General features: G+C 34.5%; 2 protein-coding genes across 2 annotated transcripts; one reads left to right on the forward strand and one right to left on the reverse strand.

The window, feature by feature from the left end:
• Window positions 1–3,752: 3,752 nt before the first annotated feature.
• On the reverse strand, window positions 3,753–6,876 carry LOC121412175. The gene is made up of 3 exons (XM_041605082.1): window positions 6,666–6,876; window positions 4,548–4,837; window positions 3,753–4,302 (listed from the first exon to the last, which is right to left on the reverse strand). Exons 2-3 carry the CDS (start codon window positions 4,825–4,827, stop codon window positions 4,049–4,051), a joined length of 534 nt encoding a protein of 177 aa, XP_041461016.1. The 5' UTR covers window positions 4,828–4,837; window positions 6,666–6,876; the 3' UTR covers window positions 3,753–4,048.
• Window positions 6,877–9,550: 2,674 nt separating this feature from the next.
• Window positions 9,551–18,317, forward strand: LOC121410126. The gene is made up of 3 exons (XM_041602010.1): window positions 9,551–9,682; window positions 15,052–15,337; window positions 15,890–18,317. The coding sequence occupies exons 1-3, from the start codon at window positions 9,653–9,655 to the stop codon at window positions 16,288–16,290; spliced, it is 717 nt and encodes a 238-aa protein (XP_041457944.1). The 5' UTR covers window positions 9,551–9,652; the 3' UTR covers window positions 16,291–18,317.
• Window positions 18,318–20,904: the final 2,587 nt, after the last annotated feature.

Consider the following 20,904-nt stretch of genomic DNA (forward strand, 5'->3'; position numbering starts at 1 on the left):
ACTACTACTACTACTACTACTACTACAACTACTACTACTAATAATAACAATAATGATATGATAATTATAATAATAATAATAATAATGATGATGATAATAATAATAATCAGAATAATCATAACAATAAATAGAATAATTAAATGGGGGATGTAAATCTTGAACAACTGACCACTGTAATCCAAGCAATGAAGTAATATACAGACTGTATTCTTCCGATTAGTATTAAATGCATTATTCTTTAAAAGTGGGTTTCAAGATGCAAGACCTCAATAGACCAGTTCGTAGTTACTTCATGGGCAATTTTGGTCAAATGTCCTTTCATTTCTTTCATCATGATAGGCAGATTTCAAAGCAAGATATTACGTAAGCTTGCCTTACATAGCAGGATGAAGAAATTGAATAGACCAGGTGACTAGAATAGCACACCAATGAACACTTAATGAAGGTATTTGTTGCATTCCTACTTTGAATGCATATCTTAGCATGTTGCACAATGTACTTGACAAACTGTGAAATACCAGTCGTTCGTGGAAGCATTGTTGTTTTTTGTCGATGTAAATGAAAACGACAATTCAAAAGAATATATGAATAATCAAGACATCAAAGTTGGTGCTTATCTCATTAGATTCACTTTAGTACAAATGACCTTCTTCTGATCATGCGTAGAATCTTTTGATCATGCGCAGAAAGGAACTACGAACTGGCTTATTCTATTTCTATAATCAAATGCACATACCAAATATACAAAAATAGGCATATATCATTTTTGCAGATAATGGTACAATACTAAATAAAATACCAACAAAGTAAGGTATGTTTATAGACTCGGATCCACTGTGTTCCCCTGAAAGGACAAGTCCACCCCAGCAAAAAAGTTTATTTGAATAAAAAGAGAAAAGTCCAACAAGCAAAGCACTAAAATGTCATCTAAATCAGATGTAAAATAGGAAAGTTATGACATTTTAAAGTTTCGCTTAAATTTATAAAACAGTTGTATGCACATTCTGGTTTTTATGCAAATGAGGGACTGATGACATCACTCACTTACTATTTGTTTTGTATTATACGTAATATAAAATATTTTAATTTTCTCCTTATTGTCATGTGAAATAAAGTTTTATTCCTCCTTGAACATGTGGAATTAATATTGTGTAACATTTTGTTTCTTATTTTACATCCGATTTTGATGAAATTTTCAATGTTGTGCTTGTTTGATTTTTCTTGACTTTAAATGAAGGCAACAACAAACAAAACAACAACAACAAAACAGGCAAAATATTGCTTCCATATAATGAGAGATAAGTTCTTCAAAGTTCAAGATTTTATGAAATCCGGGTATAATATTTGAACGAGGTGCTCATTCATTAAGAGTTATAACTGTTGTAACGTTGTCATTATGGCAACTACCATGGCAACAGCAGCCAATCAAACTCAATGTTACCGTATGGTAGTTTCCATAATGAAAAAAGTTACAACAGTTGTAACTCGTTATGAAACAGGCCACTGAACAGTTTTTTCCTATATGTATACACATACATATAAAAATAACACAATTGCATTAAATACATTTTTGTAAAATCTGGTTATCATGGTTACATTAAATAAGTAAATTGAAAGCAATGATTCGCTGTATAGTTGGCCTACTTTGAACACTAAAATTGACATTTTGATGAACCATCCGAATTGGCGTGCGAGAGGGCAACGCGAGTAAGCTAATTTACCCAAGGTGACAGTTGACCTTGGTCATACGACCTGAAACCTAACTCAGACAGGATGTTCAGTAATACTTGATTACTTTAGTTTAATATGTCTTAAGTTTCATGAATTGGGTCCATATACACCCTTGAAGACGGACAGTCAACCTGCCCGAAACTTCGAGTCTCATCTGTACTGCTTCTGCTACCATTCTATATACTCGCCGACTCAAGTTAGCCTTTCCTCACCTAGTACTCAAGCCTGCCTACTACTCAGTTTTCCATTACTTCTTGTTTACAGTATCATTTCGAAAAGAATATACTGTACTTTTACACCTCCACTTTCTTGACTTTCCAATTCCAGGACTTTACCCCTACACACGGTGTACCTTAACCTCTTTCGCAATGGGTCCTTATACTTCTTTAGTTATGATGACATTTCAAAAACTTAACCTTTGTTAAGATTTCAATGTTGACGACAACACCGCCGCCGCCGCTATCGGAATAGCAGCGCTATAAAATTCTCGTTCTGTGCAGACGAGACAAAAATGAATTATATATTGTCATTCTAAACAAATATGATCTACAGCAAAATAATTTTAATATTTACAGTTTGCATTAGGATTGTAATTATATACGCAAACTGCTTGAAAAAAAGGCAACCTTGCAGATTAAAACTCATTACATTATTAAGTACATTTTTTATGCATAAAGGTAATTTTTGTTCATAATTTCAATTATGAAGATGAAGATGATTGGAATGGGGACAATGGTTTAAATGAAGGCCATGGAGATGATGATCACGGGACAGTGATGATTAAATCAAAGGTAGACTGATTTAATCATTATCTGAAATACTGACATAGAAAACTTACTTTAAATATTCTGATATCAACATGGATTTAAATTAATGTTTGCTTTAAATGAGGAAAGAGGCATCTTTATATAGACTCTCAGTCTGGTAGAGAGTTCCATAAATCGGGACCGTGGTGTCTAATGAATCTCTGTGCCTATTTTGAGATTGATTAAATGAAAATTTGAAGAGTTACGTGTAGGGTATCATTGCCAAATAAATTTGGAAGCATGTGAAAGCTCGTAATTTCTTTTTTTTCTTTGCGTCATGTTTACTTGCTATACAGTGCGTATCAAATAAAGTTTACACTTAAGAAAAAAATCCTGTAAAATTATATATTTGTAATATCCTGAAGATTTTTCCACATTTTAACATTGGTACAGATCCATTTAAGCAAATGACGATATAACTGTCGAAAAATATTTCCGCTTGAGTGAGCACTACTTACTTTTGAAAAGTTAGTGAAAAATAATTTGCGCAGAACTTTGAAATTGTTATGCGAATAAAAGTATAACTTGGAATTTAGCTGGTAAAATTGATTTGATGATATTTCTTTATCTTTTTTAAGTTGTTTCCTTGCCCAAAACACTTCGAAGAGTGCATTGCGCGATTTGCGCCCCACCCCACTCCCCACACACTGAGTCCATCGTGACGATATTTGCTTTACACTGAGCTGTGATTTACATGAAATGGCTTAGAGACTGCTTAGGCTTCATTTTCATTTTGATAATCATTGTCAAGCTTGGGAAAAGTGTTGCGAAACAAGTATTAAATGAAAAATGAAATGTAAACCCACTTTAAATGATACAAACTTAGTAAAAAAAATGCTGAAGATGTCTGATATAAACTTTTGTTCAGATTCAGTTATGTCCTCAGATCCAGCTGGCATAAAAAAAAGGGTAAAGGTAGGGCCTACTAAGTGTTGAAATTTCAATTTGGGTGGTAAATTGTTAAGAAATGCTTGAATGTATCCGTTTATTTCAAATTACTAAAAGTGCAAGGAAAATGGATGAGAAATGTTCACAGGATAAGTTTGATTTCGCCTTTTCCCCTTCACACAGCGTGAAAACGAGCATTTCTGCGCAAACAGATTTCTGCGAGCTTTACAAAAATGGACAGTGCTCACTCAAGTGTAACATTCTGTCAAAACTTTTACTTTCATTAGATAGATGAGACCCAAACCCAAGATTATATGTGAAGAAATTACCCGCATGTTGTATATTTTTTAATTCCCAGGGCTTTTTAAAGTGTAAACTTTTTTTTGATACGCACTGTATAGAGGAAGTTTGTCTTTTGTACACAATCTGCATCTATCACGTTTCCATAATAAATTTGCGTTTAAGAAAAAAGTCAAAATATCCACAGCCTTGGTCTGTGATATTCTATAGAACTAGATATTATTATCAATATTATAATCAAACCAAAATGCAAAATAATTTCCTTTGCATATACTTCACAACTTAAGCCACAATGTGATAATATATAGTTCATACAATACGATTTACATGCAGCTGCCAGCTTTCCGGGGCTTCGGATTCTTTAATTCATTTCTGAGATATTTTCTGAGTTCCTCCCATTGATCATCATTAATCTCTACCGGTGATTGAGATAGCTGTCCACCGATAAGTTGCAGAATTGATTTTCTAAATGTTCTTTCTTGATTGGTTCTGAAGGAATCCATTCTACTGTTAAGTTTGTCCGGAGAGAGCTCAGCAGAATCAAAGTCATGAGCAATCACACCAATTCTACGGCGACCTAAAAATAAAGAAAGAAATAATGCCAAATATCGATAGTCTACACGGTCTAGAAATACTTCATTTTTATTGCATTAAACAGAACAAATATTTATAAAGAAGTCAGGTAGCTGAAAAGGAAAGGGGGATAGGCATAACCTGCGAAATCACTTCAAATTTACCAAGGAGCTCCAATCCTTAAAATCAGACATATGGGTTTACAACATTCTGTAGTATTACAAATATTAAAACATCGTTCCATCTTACCTAATCGTTTCTTGGCTTTCTTGAGGAAGTCATCATAAAGAGCATCAGTGACATTGGTGATTGAGAATCTTCTATTGTTGATTGAATGACAGAGCAACATGTAGTAATTCTTATCTAGTTTCATCTTCTGCATATCACTAATGTTGTAAGGTAGCTGAACATATTTAACCTCTTCAACATAATCTGCCATTCTCTCTCTTATTTCAGCGATGAGTCCGGCCACGTTGTTTTCAACGCTTCCACTATACACAGCAACTTTCACTTTCCGTATCGTTGTCATAATCCTTATCCTGTATTTGATAAAGACATAAGATCACTTAATTGTGCTTATTTTTGAAAAAAATCATATCATTTCATTTCTAACAAAATATAAACCAAGTAAATACAAACATAACAAGTCAATGTCATGAACAATATATCAAGGTGATTAAATCAACTTAAAATAAATATGAAAAATTACTGACAAAAGATTATATATTTTATGATTAATTTTACTTACCGTCATTTAATGTTTATAATCATTTTCGTTATATAAAAAAGAAAAGACAAAAATATTCCCTTTAATTTGATCAAGCGACAGTCAGAAATACTTTTATTTTCCATTCTTAATCCCTTTTATCATAAAACATCCCATTCATAACGACAATATTTTAGTTCTATAATTGATTATTATCCTAAAAAACAACAAAATAATTAATAGATTAATAAATCTTTCTGATACAAATAAGGAAACAATGAGGAATTATGATGATGAAATGTTGCTGTTCATTGTCATCATCACCATCATCATCGTCGTCATCATCATTATCATCCGTATACATTCGTAATTCCGAAGCTTCGTTATTCCGAAGGTTCGGATATTCCGAAGGTTCGTTAATCCGAAAGCGAAATAAGGTTCGTTGTTCAGAAGGTTCAACAATCCGAAAAGGAAATGAGGTTCGTTGTTCCGAAATTTAGTTGATCCGAAAGCGAAATAAGGTTCGTTGTTCCGAAGGTTCGTTTATCCGAAAACGAAATGACGTTCGTTATTACGACACTCATTCGGAATTACGACACTCATTTCCTTTTCGGATTAACGAACCTTCGGAATTACGCCATAGGCGGCGGAAGCGGGGGGGACGTGTCCCCCCCTAAATTTGAGGAGGGGGGACGGTCCCCCCCTAAATATTTTGTTGATGACCTTTTTTTTTTTTTTTTTTTTTTTTGCTTGTCAATTTATTTTTCTACGTCCCCCCTAAAATTTTTGGGTTGAGAACCTTTTTTTTTTTTGCTTGTCAAAATTTTTTTGGTTGTCCCCTCCTAAAGTTTTTTGTTTCCACCGCCAATGAATTACGCCACAAATGTTCGGATTAACGAACTCTTTTTCGTTTTCGGATTAACGAACATCGAGGTATAGGCAATTTACGTGTTTCGGAATTACGAACCTTCGGAATTAAGAACCTTCGGAATTACGAACCTTCGGAATTACGAAGTGTAACCATTATCATCATCCTCATCCTCATTACCATCATGAATATCAGTACAAACACTGACAATAGAAAATATAATTTAGTATGTCCTATTGAACTTTAAAATTTAATGAAAAATTGATTTATAATAAGTCTGTAGACATGTACTGTGTGACTATAACGGTGATGACTGTTAACATGATTTTAAAACTATTGATAATAATTTTGATGATGGTGATGATGATTGCCATCACCATCATGAGGAAGTTTACGTGATTCGACAATACTCTACAAGAGGGATGTACTATACGGATACGGAAAAAAAATATAAAGGCATATGTGGCCTATATACAGCAACAATGTTGCTGATGCATGATAATGCATGATAACAGTAGGGGATAACAGTAATGAAATAACAAAAAGAAAAATGACAATAACAAATATTGACAACAATTAGAATACTAAATAAGCAATAAAAATATGAAGAAGTCATTCTAAACAAAATGGGCGCTTGCATGAGTAGACCCCGGAAATAGGCCTAAAGATGTGTCCATGCTGTAAACCTAGCGAATACGAGCGCGCAAACATAATTTTATATACGACACACCACTACCATGACTATTAAAGCAAATGATGTAAGCCTACTGCTTAGTCTTTCATTATTACTTACTCGACTTTATGTTCAAGTTCCAATGGCGATGAACTGGGAGTAAGACCTTGGTCGATTCCAATGTGCAAAGATGGTTTATTCTAATTTTGGGGAAAGAATGTAAATTACTATTATGTCATTGTGTTTGTGTACGACATTTCACTTGCGCGACTCGTACCCCCTCGTACCAACAGTCAAACATGAAAACGGGAAATCCCCACCCGGGAATGATGACGTACATGACTGTATCATAGAGTTAAATACGTACTATGTTTATGTGCTCGTCATAGATTTTGCGTGCGTTCCATATAGGGGTGTAAAATGCATTGAGAAATTCAATAAGCGTTTATATTGGAGTTATTATATTCTTATGCAGGGGCGGATCCAGCCTTCGCCAATGGGGGGGGGGCGGAATTTTTTCAGCCACATTTTCCCCGGCCGATCGCCCGCTCGAATTTTTTTTCTTTGAACGGCAGAGGCGTCGATCCTGCATGGGGGCAGGGGGGGGGGGCAATCGCCTCACCGTTTGAAAATATGGGGGGGGGGCAAACATATCGTTTTGGCCCCCACCCAATAATTCCGGATGTGCAAAAATGAAACAAGATTGTAATGTTACACAGAAATCGGGGAGCGAGATTGAGATAAACAATTCGATCATTATCAATCGTGCTCAACTGAAATTGTCCGCAATTCAGATTGAAATATAAAAGTTTTCAGCTCGCGCTTTGCGCTCGCGTCATTTCTTAAGCAAAAATCCATACTCTTGATTAGATAGCTGAATGCCCCGTTCAAAAGAATTACCGCTTCGATTTGCAATAATCGTTTATTGGATATGAATATTTTTAATTAAAAACGTACGTATAAATCTTTCCGATTTCTTTCAGATCGTAGTCAAAATTTTCAGCTCGGTAATTGTGATCTGAAACTGGATAATGATTTAAATAGAGAACAAGCTCCGTATCTCAATAAAGTGAACTTGCGAGTGCGTGTTTCAGATTTCAACCTAGAATCTGCATATGGGCATTTCAAATATTTTTATCATGAAAATCAATAAAGCGAGAGCGAAGCGCGAGCTTAAAACATTAATTTTGCTTATATTTCGATCCCAAAAAGGGATAATTTAAGCTCTGTATTTCATGCACTTTGTAGAAAAATTGTAAAGTGGATACTGTGGATCTGTAATATATACAAAGATATATATATATATATATAGATAGATAGATAGATAATAGATAGGTATATAGATATGTATGAGTATGTGTGTTTAAGTACAATCTCTTACGACACCCTCTTAAAAACCAGGAAAAAAAATAAAATTAGCATCTCATTTTATCTTCTCCACCGTCGTAATACTGATAGTGGTAAAATATTGGGGCACACACTTGGTTGCGGGGAGGGGAAAATTTTGAAAATGTGATGAAATGTCATAAACATTAACATCTTATTTCATCCTGGATTTGTTTTCTTTCTCCATCCATCTATTTTTAACAGTTTAGGAAAAATGGGTTCATTCAAATGCTATAATAATACAATTACGAGAGAATAAAACGATAGTCATCATGCATATAATCATCACTGAAATTCACTTCTGTCATCATCAAAATCATCATTATGCTTTATCGTAAATTATTAGAGGATCATGTTGCGTATCCCCCCATCCCCAAAATGGGGTTGTTTATCTCGTTTTTGTCATTTCATTCAAACACATTTAGCCCATCGTGGATTGTATTTGAATAGTTTACCTATATAAATTAACGTACGCATAATTTACTTAATCAGACCGCATGCAGGTCCATGTGCTAATGAACAAACATGCCATCATCAAAATCCTCTCTATAGCGAAGTCCTGCCTGCAAGATCTCGAATCGTGAGAGTCATTCTCAAAGAATTTACCTATTATAGGCCTTTCCTCAAAACAAATTAAATATCTCTGCACAATTGAACAGTGTAAATTTTTCTCTTTCATATTAGTCATTCATTTTGTATTCACATTTTGATAAATGAATTTCAGGCCTCAGTTTTGCATCAAAACTGAATTTTCTTCCCTATTTCTTTTGCAAATTATGCAAGAATTTTAATTTTGAGCCTCAAAGACATCACCACAAAGCTGAATTTCGGCTGTACTTTCTCATGTCAATCTCAATAATTATGCGACACCTTTTAATCGGGTCAAGATCACACTTTTCCTACCAAGGTACAAGACGAACTTTCGAAGATTCAATATAGAGTTCTGATTGGCCGGATAAGGCTTCAAAACAATTAGAAATTAAGCGCGTAATTTGAGGGAGTTTGACCTTGCCGTGAACCCAGCACTGGAACCGTTGAAATTTGAGCGAGTGTGTGCTAGTCTCTTTGACCATTCAGATCGAGTGCAGTGTTCTTGTTTTCAACCTGCTTAATGCACCGTCAGGGTCAATGAAAAGTGTGATGTTTGAGACCTATACAATTTTGTAAGCATACATATTGAGCCTTATCATGATCTAAACGTCATTTGCTCTCAAACAAAAATAAAGTGTAAAATAGGTCAGGTAAAAATGATTGTTCTGTAGCATATTTCAGATCAAAAGTTTACAAAATCTTTGAATAGATTCAAACACATGACCTAAAAGAATGATTTTTCTTCTTTACAATGATACCAAAATCATGAAATTCGATGTATATTTAGAGCAGCAATGACCGAACTAAAAGAGGTGTTTTGGTCCTCATCAAATATGCAAAACCTAGTCATGACTATCACTCGGATGAAAGAAAGAAGTATATTTGGGGGGACCTGCCCATTGACTGCACTTAGATCGTACGCACTGGAGAACGCCTGTATGTGGGGGATGTAAAGTAGGCCGACTATTATCAAACGGGGAATTTGTTGTGACCTTAAACTCCTTTAATAGGAAGTACTTCCTGTACGTTGGAAATGAAACAGTAAGTTGTGTAGAGGGAAACATGCAATCGTGTTATTATGTGTAATGGAAATTTGCATTTCATTTTGAAAGAAATATATCTAGCTCAAGATGGTAGACAGTTCAACCGAAAGTGGAATGGTAAGCAATTTAAGCTGCAATTTTAACACTTCTTCCGTTCATTTAAGTTTCCCCAGATAGCAAAGTATCTGGGCCCCATATATCATGTGGACCTACTACGTGTACCATGTAAAACCCATATGTGGCCCATATGGTTTGTCCCACCTAGAACCCAGATAATAAAAACCATATGGGCCCCATGTGGTATCTACATGGGCGATGTGGTCTTATTTCAGGGTCGACCGAGCCAGATAGAAACATATAAAACCCATATGGGGCCTATATGGCTTATGGGTTTTCCCACGTAGAACCCACATAATAAAATCATATGGGCCCCATGTGGTATCTATATGGGCAAAGTGGCATAATTATGGATCGCCTGAGCCCATATAGGAACGTATAAAACCCATATGGGGCCCATATGGGATTTCCCATCTAGAACCCACATAATAAAACCATATGGGCCCCATGAGGTATCTATATGGGCGAAGTGGCATAATTATGGATCGACTGAGCCCAGATAGAAACATATAAAACCCATATGGGGCCCATATGGGTTTTCCCACCCAGAACTCAGATAATAAAACCATATGGGCCCCATGTGGTATCTATATGGGCGTGGCATAATTATGGATCGACTGAGCCCGGATAGAAACATATAAAACCCATATGGGTTTTCCCACCTAGAACTCAGATAGTAAAACCATATGGGCCCCATGTGGTATCTATATGGGCGAAGTGGCATAATTATGGATCGATTGAGCCCGGATAGAATATGGGGGCCCATATGGGTTTTCCCACCTAGAACCCACATAATAAAACCATATGGGCCCCATGTGGTATCTATATGGGCGAAGTGGCATAATTACCCAGATAGCAAAATATCTGGGCCCCATATGGGTCCAATGTGGGTTATCTGGGACCCATATGGCCCATATGGAAACCATATGGGCTAGAAGTGGGTAGGTCCACATGGGGCCCATATATATGGGGCCCATCTGGGTTATATCTGGGCCCATATGTTCCAGATGAATATCATCTGGGCTAGAGATGGGCATTTCCAAATGGGACCCAGATGGGCTAAAATATGTGGGACCCATCTGGGTTATATCTGGGCCCATATGGACCAGATGAATATCATCTGGGCTGGAGATGGGCATTTTCAAGTGGGACCCAGATGGGCAAACATATATGGGACCCATCTGGGTTATATCTGGGCCCATATGTACCAGATGAATATCATCTGGGCTGGAGATGTGCATTTTCAAGTGGGACCCAGATGGGCAAACATATATGGGACCCATCTGGGCCCATATGTAGCAAATATAATCTGGGCTAAAGTTGGGCATTTCCAAGTGGGACCCAGGTGGGCTAAAATATGTGGGGCCCATCTGGGTTATATCTGGGTCCATATGTACCAGATGAATATTATCTGGGCTGGAGATGGGCATTTCCAAGTGGGACCCAGATGGGCTAAATTATTTGGGACCCATCTGGGATATATCTGGGTCCATATGTACCAGATGAATATCAGCTGGGCTGGAGATGGGCATATCACTGGATCGATCTATCTAGACTGTGCACAGTCATGAATATTCATTACAACAGTAAATGACCAAAATTTTAGCTAAAACAGCTACAACAATTGAAATGTTTATGTTTACACAAGGATTCCACCGTAAAAAGTTTCAGAAAAGTATTTAATTTATTACTATAAAATTAAAAATCGAAACATTTAATTTCAGGACAAAATTTTCAAGGTTAAATATTGAAAATAGTTATTAACCATGCTTTGCTAGTATACTCACCAAATCATACGAGTCTAGCATAAGTTGGACGTTGTGGCGTGCGCCTGTAATCCAAGCTGTGGGGAAGTTACAAATTGATGCAGAGGTTCGAGGTTCGAGCCCTGGTCATGTCTTTCGGATGGTGACGTTAAAGGTCGGTCCCAGACGTAAATAATCATATCTGATTGATACACGTCTGACAAAACTCAAATACACACACACACATGGACTAAAGATATGGTAGTAGTAGTAGTAGTAGTAAAATGGTATTTATTGGCAAAAACAACATATCGCAGCCCAAAGGCTGAATTGCATGAAGTTTACAATTGTAATGTTAAAAAATTTGATTACACATCATTTTCACAATTCAATTACATAATAATATGAAATAACTACATCTTAAGACTAAATACAACTTTTAACAGACTAAAGGTTGAAAGGATGGCATAGAGAAAGAGAACAAGAGAGAAAGAAACATAGAAAGGAAGGAGAGGATGACATATGGGATAAGAGAAAGGAAAATTGGGAGAGGTGTTTAGAAAAGGATAAATCATGGGGTGGAGAAGTGGGAATGAAAAGGCTTGAATGAGTTGGCAGAAGGTAAGGGAAATGAAAGAAAGAAACGAAGAAGAAACTGAATCATACATGTGTATATGTAGGAAAACGAAATTACCGAAAAATGTTATAATTGCAATTCATATATGTAAAACGTTTGATATCGCGTTTACAAGGACGTCAGAAGGGAAAGATTAAAACACATCACTGTGACCTTGACATTTTGACCTCAAAATCAATAGCCTTTCTGGAATCTATGCTAGTATCATACTCACCATAAATTATATACAAACTGTGTCCACGAAATAATATAGAAAATATTTTCTTTTTTAAAATTCATGAAATGAAGACGAAGACTACTGGAAAAGAGGTTGTGGCAATAACGATGATAATAAGTTTGTATATGTTAACCTTGTTTAAAGGAAAACTCCACCCCAACAAAACTTTGATTTAAAAAAAGAGAATAATCCAACAAGCATAACACTGAAAATTTCATCAAAATGGCGATTCCACACTAGAACTTAAAACATATCATAAATTTCAACATGCTTTTAATAAGTCATAAGTAGTGTAATATTTTACTATTATACATAAATTTTATGAAAATTACGAGTTTTAACCAAAAGTGAAGTCAGATATATATATATATTTTTTTTTGGGAGGGGAACAATGGAATTTTCAATTTTCAATAATTTTGCTAATTAAATAGTCACTGCCTGAAACGATTATTGGCAAAGCACGAGAAGATTGAAAATATTGCAGGTCAATGGAATGTATCATTGATGGTTCCAAATAATATTTACAACATTTTCATAATCCATAATAGGGGCAGCCCTATAATTTTTCCAAACTTATTTTTGGAAATGTCCCATACGACACATGAAAATGCAAAAGTTTTTCCTACAATTTTATTTTTGATGATGCAATTTCACAATATCAGTTTCTTTATCTTTGACCCATGGGTGATCGATTAATCCCATAAGGATCTAACAACTGCATTTCATTTGTTAATAATTGTCCTATTAAAAGTTGTTTCGTACGACACACAATATATACTGCATTTAATTGCAGGATTTGGATTCAGAATCTATAAATAGTAGGCCTATTTTGATTTAAGTGATTGATTTGGCATAAAGTGAACTGAAAAGTACCCTTTTTTATCTCCATTAAACATGAAAAAGACGATTCTAACCATTTTAATTGACTTCATGTCGGAGTATTCTTTGGTGAATCCCTTCAAATAAACTGGTGATTTTCACTGGTAAGAGCAGGTTAATTTCTTTGTCTTTGGGCATGAAAATAAAACCTTTATAACTGATTCACCCTAGCCTGGAAGGTGACTTCTTCTTGCATGCTAATGTGAAATTATTATAAGATGTACAAAAAATGTATATTTTTACATATCAATCATCTATTTGGACTTCCCTTGATGATCACTAATTTTTAGTTTTATGTATATACAGTATTTAAAATCCTTAATTTTTTTCAAGTTGTAAAAAAAAAACCTGGAAAATACTAAGACAAACCAAGTTGTTGAAAAAAAATCTGGAAAATAAGAGAAACCATATGGTTTCAGTATATATATATATGTATGTATATATATATATATTCTATGAATAATCATATCATTTTAGCCCCATAATTTACACAAACAGTTTCATTCATTCATTGTTTAAATAGTGTATTATAAATCATCAATTCACTAAAATGTAACTTCACACAAAACCTCAAGTTTTTCAGCTCGTAAAAATGCTCTGAACCATTGCCACATGCTGTATATTTCCCGTCATGAAAAAAATGATAATATATTGCTCCCGATTGTATATATTGAGCTTATTTAGATATATTGTCCTGAATGACTACTTATGAAAAGGCTCATTGTAAAAGGAAGAATTTAGGGGCAATGCTCCCCTTCCGATTGATAAAAAGTTCATTGTTTTATTCAGGCTGCCCAGTATAACACACAAGTGCCTGTACACACAAGAGTCCCGTACGACACACTAGTGTCCCGTACGACACATAAGTGTCCTGTACGAAACACAAGTGTCCCGTACTACACATTATTTTTGTTATGGTATTGACAGAAATATTCAGCCAATAGCGGTTTCTAACATAATGAATATCTTTACTTTGATAGGATTATCAATATCATCAGCCAAATAAAGTGATTGAAGAAGTCAAAGAGACATAAAGTCCCGTACGCCACAATGTTCTCGAAAATTATAACTTGCTTTATTTATTTACGAATGTTTATTTTGCTTTCTTTCATAGATGTGGTTGTTCTTGGGTAATTGAATATCAATTTGAGTTCAGTTTCTATGAAAATTATCTGTCCAACTCACAGACTTTAGAGTACAAACTTGAGGTTTCTAAAAAAGCCACTTTTTTCTGCGTCCGTACGACACATTACTATTTTAAATAGATGTGAATTCAAGTCACATTAAATCTTGGTTTTCCTAACACTCTGGTAGTACTTGATGATCACCTTTAGTCACTGGAACATTTTTTGTTTTTCTTGTCAAAAAACTGCTAAATTTTCTCCAGATGTCCCGTACGACACGTATGGAGTCACCAAAAATCGGATGGTCATGGTCGTGAGAGTTTGAAGTTTCGCTTAATTTCACAAAACAATTACATGCACATCTTGGTCGGTATGCAGATGAGACTGATGATGTCATCCACTCACTATTTCTTTTAAGATGTATTATTTTTCTAATTTTCTTTTCTTTGCCAAGTGAAACAACTATTAATTCCTCCCTGAACATTGTGGAGTACGCATTGTTTAATATTGTATGGTTCAGACATCTTTGTCTATCTCATTTGCATGTAACTAATGTGCATATCACTGTTTTTTTTTTAATGGGCAAAACTTTAAAATGTCATAACTTTCTTATTTTACATCCGATTTTGATGAAATTTTAAGCGTTATGCTCGTTTGAAAATTTTCTGTATTTTCTAATTAACATTTCTCTGGGGTGTTCTCAATCTTTAAATGGGTACTTCAGGCTGACTCTTAATTTCCCTGCCACAATAAATTTCTTTTCATAGATCGAGTACCTGGTTGCTAAAAAGGTAGATGTGTGCGTCTGCAGTTGCAGTCCTTCAGAAACTGTAGCGGGCCTCATACAGCAAATGACGGATGATATGTCGGACGTCGTCGCAAGCGTGAGGTTCAAAACTCTCCCTTACAACATCATAGACATGGATACATTTGATTTCAATGGGATAGATGTTCTACTTCTCTGTCATTCTATTGAGAACAGGCGATTCTCACTGACCAACGTTACCGATGCTCTATATGATGGTTTCTTACCAAAGGCTAGAAAGTATGTGGGTAAGTTACACCAAAGTCATAAACTTTCTTTGGAAGGGGAAATTTATAGATATTTGCATGCAGGCCTACACTCTTAAAATAAATCAGTCAAATTGACTAGACCAGTAGTCAGCTGGGTTTAACTGAAATGGCAATCACTATGTCACATTTGTGACATATATTCTAATCAGAAATAACTCTGTTCTAGTAAATACGACTAGAAAATAGTCATATATGTCTCGAGTAACAGTTGCACCCAGCTGACCATATTAAAAGGTCATTTTGACTGATTTGTATTTAGAGTGTATACTAACATTATTTCTGTTAGGAAGTGATATTTTTTGTGTAAATTGATGAGAGTTGATTAAAACAAAACTTAAAAAATTACTGTTTTTACACCACTACTAATGATAATCGATCGACTACGAATATTGACAGCATAGAAACCAGAATATTTAGCGATTACTTTCACATAACTTCATACCCCGATATCTGAAGGACAAGATGGCTTCTCTTCTTTACTTCAGCTTTCAAATGAAATCTTTATTCGTTCGTTCTTGTCAATATATGCAGGGATGAGCAAAGTTGGGGTAATAGCCTATGATTTTCCCAAGGAGATGTTGACAGAAGTAAATCTAAATTATCAGATGGAATCATTCAGGAACAACCAGGAGACAACATTTAGAAATTCTTCCGTTGTCCTTATCGGGGGTCAGCTTAATCAGGTTCCCATAGAGCTGAATCAGGATCAACTTAATGAGCTAAAAAAATTCTTCCGCTTTGCTACATCAACCCCTGCTGAAGAGAATGTAGAAGTTTGTCTGAGAAGACGAGGATGTATCGGATGTCTGCCATGTTTCTTGTGCTGTATGAAGATATGTCCATGCTGTAAACCTCGCCGAAATGTAGGCTGCATTGCTTACAGAGAACGCGATGATACTCCCCCTTACACACTTTCACCAGAACCCGTATAAGCTGATAAGAATTAAAGACACAGAATTGTCTGAAATGGTGTCACCATTTTTATTCTTAATTCTTTTCCCCAAAAATGTGAATAAATGGGCATCATTTGGGGTAAATTTCAAGACTATTACGGTGGTGTTTTTTCTCTAGGAATTTATTCATCATCCATAATATTTTTTTTCTCCTAAAAGAATATATGGAGTATAATATATATGTACTTAATGTATGTATGTACACGTGCCTTATTGTATTGTATCGTATTTAGAAAAAAAATCTCAATTCACTGCTCCTCATAATATGAAATGCACTTCAAGGAAATATGCATATTCGTCTAAGCTGTGATTTTAATACTGTAGGTAAGACGAAGATATTTCAGAAACACAACAAGAAGTAATTTCTCTTTTTTTCCAATTATACTTATCGGTATCATATCACATATATGACACATATACATATACACTTAACGAATATAGGCCTATATATGCGGGGAATAAGCTGCAGTCCATCCCCAACAAAAGGATAATTTGAATTAAAAGAGAAAAATCAAAACAAGCTTAATACCAAAAAGTCATCATTTCAATTGAGGAATATAAAAAGTGAATTATTGAGGCACATCATAATTGTAACCAAATTTACGTCACCACATTTCTCTCGTCATCAATCTTGACTTTTGTTGTGTATTTTCTACTATAAGTACTACATGTATAAAGGTTTTATTTCTACTCAGTCTGTTTATCATTGTAATAATCGATGTGATATAATATTTTGTATGTGCATAATATATCGTAATTTCAATGCATTTAAAATATTTTTTCGGTAGAAAAGGCCCAAAAGGCCTTTACTTATATTTTAAGAATAAATTTGAGAAATATAAGACCGATATATATATATTTATTTATGTATATATATATATATATATATATATATACATTTGATATCAAAAGTATGGAGAGGGCCGTAGCATGGTAAGTACCAGTCTTCATCAAGCTTTCGGGCACATGCCCTTTATCAGGATCTAAACAAATATATAAAAAAAAACAAAATATAGGCTTACTAATAACAATGAAATACAATGCAATATATAACGGAGATAATTATTCATCTGACAATCTTGCTTCTTCATGATATTCTTTGAAAATTTTTGTTTTTTGCGAAAGTTGCATGGTAATTTAGTTATATTATTCCTATTCATATATTTGTATTTCTTTTCAACATCTAAATGCCTCCAATCAATACTCCTAATCAAAGGAAAAGGGGGAAAATTGTTTCAATCATGATTATGAATTAGCACATTAGTTAAACAAAATCGTACATGAAGGATAGTGCAATTCATTTCTTTGGAATATGTGATTAAACTATTCAGATAAGATTATTGCTCCTTTCATCACGTTCATCATGTTCATCATGTTCATTGCATCTATTTACTTCATTTTGGCGCAAAGTCGTTGAACTTACTTTGGATAAAAATTGTTAAGAATGAATGACTTTGTGCTGTCATTTTGAAAGAGGACATAAATTATCACTGAAATTTGAAAAATATTTTTGACAGATTTTTCCAAAAGTATTTTTGTTAATCAATACGAAAAATGTATAAAAGAGAGAAATAGTCAGGGAGCAAACAATGAAATAAGACGTAAAATTTACTTACGTTTAGGTCAAAATGTTTATAAAAGACTGATAAATACCGTACTAGTGTTATACGTCTCGTGTTGTTTTTTTACCCTCGTTGTTTACTTTATGATTTTTATTTCAACACACCGACTCAGTACTTTCTTGAATCTTATGCCTATAAATAGAGAGATATATGTATTTTTTGTGTGTTTGTATCCATAATATTTATCCTGCCATTTTTAGTACATGCAATAATTCTTATCTAAATTATTTTCAAAACTCGTGTTTTTCGCTTTTGCAGCGGTAAAACTTTCAATTTCCTTGTTGATAAATAACCTTGTGTTTTAAATTATGCTTATATCGATTGTTGATATATACGTATTGTTTTTCAAACTTAATTAGATAAATAAATCTTGAAATCTCTCATGAATATTCTTTAGTTTCTGTATCTTTTTATGTGTATGTTTGAATTCATCAGATGAAGGGAAACCATATTGTGTATCAAATTAAATTGTAATAAAATGGAAATATGACCACAGTGGAAAGTTATCTAAAAAGAGAAAAATAAACAACCCTATTATCGTAACCCTTATCACAGAAGCAGATATGCGAAATTTTGAAGAAAAAAAATGATAAAATCATTAGGAAGATATAAAAAATGATAATAAAACTGGAATGGGGCCTACTGGGATTTCATAATGACAACGTACTAATTTCATATTCACCCTATAAGAAAAAAAATCATTATGCACCTCTTTGGGTGCACATTATTTCATTTCATTTCGTTTATTTCCATTCAAACAATTAAAACGAAAAGATACAGCAAATTTCTATGGACAATTATAATAAAAATGGTCAATTTATTGTTTACAGGTTTGGGATTGGAGAAGGTCGCTAAAAAGCCTATAAAATGAAAAAATATTTCTTGTAGATAGTATAGGGGGAAAAATGACAATTTGAGCATAAAACCATTATAGTCTTGTCCCGATAAATGAACACCCTAATTACACTATATTGAAAGGGGAGTACATCTGCACCCACAAGGGAATGTGAACATTGATGTTCTAATCTATTACATTCTAAGGCCCTTATTCTGAAGTCAGGTTTAACTTAGACCATGGTCTAACTCTGTGCTGGAATTATGGGAAGCCAAACATGTCAAAATTTTGTTTACAGTGAATGCTTCTCATGTTTACTGTGCTATTTACTAATTATTTCAATGGTGAAGACAACTATCATACTTATCCTTACCAGGCAGTAGTTGATGTTTGGGAGTCAAATCGGCTGATACATTGAACATGTACAGTTAGAGATTTATATAACAAACTGGCTTTCTATAGTTAAACCGCAACTTAAAACCATAGTTTAAATTAAACCCGACTTTAGAATACAGGCCTAGAATTTTAATATTTCAACCATCGTGATAAAAAAATGTGTCTTAAAACACACTAGAGAATTTGTAGCCACAAAGAAGCTTATAGTCGGTGAATACATTTCGGGTGTAAATCTGAACCCAAACCTAAACTGCATTTAAATTCAACTTTGGGTATAAATGTGAACAAACCCATTCCACAGAAAGGAGACCTTTAATGACCCAAAAATTGGCAAGGTCTTACAGTACAACAGTCTCCAACCGCCCTTCCACACGGTAAAAAAAATCGTAAATTGGATGATGATTCCAGTGGCAAATGGCGAAGTTTTAGCACGTGTGAAACCAAATTAGAACATGACTAGAATCAAGAACGCTAATCACAATCACGGACTCAAACCCTACTCCGGAGGTGAATTTCGGTTAAAGGAGAATGAAACCATTTAGATTGTGTGAAAACAGAAAAATCAAAGAAACAGATCAACGAAAGTTTGAGAAAAATTGGACAAATGATGAGAAAGTTATGAGCACTTGAATATTGTGATCACTAATGCTATGGAGATAGCAAATTGGCAATGCGACAAAGATGTGTGATATCACTGGTGAACAACTCTCCCCATTACTTTAGTATATATTTCACTAGAATTGCCTCTTTTATCACATCTATCCATAAATCATGTGTTCTGTCTACATGAGGGCGTGTGATACATATTTTTTAAGAATACATCATGGATAAAGAGTTTGTATCATCATAAGAAAAAGCAAAAAGAGACATTTTGAGGGTATTTTATAGTCCACCAAAGGGAAATTTGTTCATCAGTGACATCACACCACTGATCTCTACCCTACCCTACCCTAGGGGAGAGATCAGTGCATCACACATCCTTGTCGCATTGCCAATATGAGGATCTCCATAGCATTAGTGATTGCAATATTCAAATGTTCATAACTTTCTCACTATTTGTCAGATTTTTCTCAAACTTTCTTTATTCTTATTCTTTGATTTTTCTGTTTCTACACAAGCCTATTTGTTCCAAAGGTTTCATTCCCCTTTAAGTTTCACTCAAATTACGGTACGAATTTTGCGTGTGAAATGCTTGACCTCAAAAAAGTCTTTGGGGGCGGAGCTTACGTGACCTTTCAAGCACTTCCGTATAGATAACACATTATTGTCATGCACTCGTAGTTTGTTTGCGACGCAGTGCTTTGATTGACAAGTCATAAGGCCACTTACTATACCGCCTTCGCTCGGAAATTCGAATTCAGTTTTCGAGTGAGCATGTGAAAGTTCGCGCAGTCAGCCAAACAGTCGTATCGGGCATCTGCACTGCATGCCTAGAGGCATAGGCCCGTATTCTGAAGTCAGGTTTAAAGTTGTGGTTTAAATATGGATAGCCAATTATCACATAAATCACTAACAGTATAGAGATATCATATTTCAGCTCATCTGGCTCTTAAATCATTCATAATTGTCTGGGAAGTATAAATAGATGATTGTCTTCACCATCGATGAATCAGGAAAGAGCATAGTTAACATAAGAAACATTACAACTTAATAAAAATTTTGACACTTTTGGCTTCCCATACTTAACCACAACTTTAGACCTGAGTTTAAAGGAGAATGAAACCATTGGAACAAGATAGC

Source organism: Lytechinus variegatus, chromosome 3, assembly GCF_018143015.1.
Source record: "Lytechinus variegatus isolate NC3 chromosome 3, Lvar_3.0, whole genome shotgun sequence".
NCBI lineage: Eukaryota > Metazoa > Echinodermata > Echinoidea > Temnopleuroida > Toxopneustidae > Lytechinus > Lytechinus variegatus.

What these genes read in the sequence shown, in the direction of transcription:
- LOC121410126 (XM_041602010.1), top strand. Translation starts at nt 9,653, where the DNA reads ATGGTAGACAGTTCAACCGAAAGTGGAATG. An exon ending in GTTCAACCGAAAGTGGAATG is followed by an intron (nt 9,683 to 15,051) that starts GTAAGCAATTTA and finishes TTCTTTTCATAG; the next exon opens with ATCGAGTACCTGGTTGCTAA. An exon ending in AAAGGCTAGAAAGTATGTGG is followed by an intron (nt 15,338 to 15,889) that starts GTAAGTTACACC and finishes CAATATATGCAG; the next exon opens with GGATGAGCAAAGTTGGGGTA.
- LOC121412175 (XM_041605082.1), bottom strand. Translation starts at nt 4,827, where the DNA reads ATGACAACGATACGGAAAGTGAAAGTTGCTGTGTATAGTGGAAGCGTT. An exon ending in GAAAGCCAAGAAACGATTAG is followed by an intron (nt 4,303 to 4,547) that starts GTAAGATGGAAC and finishes CTTTATTTTTAG; the next exon opens with GTCGCCGTAGAATTGGTGTG.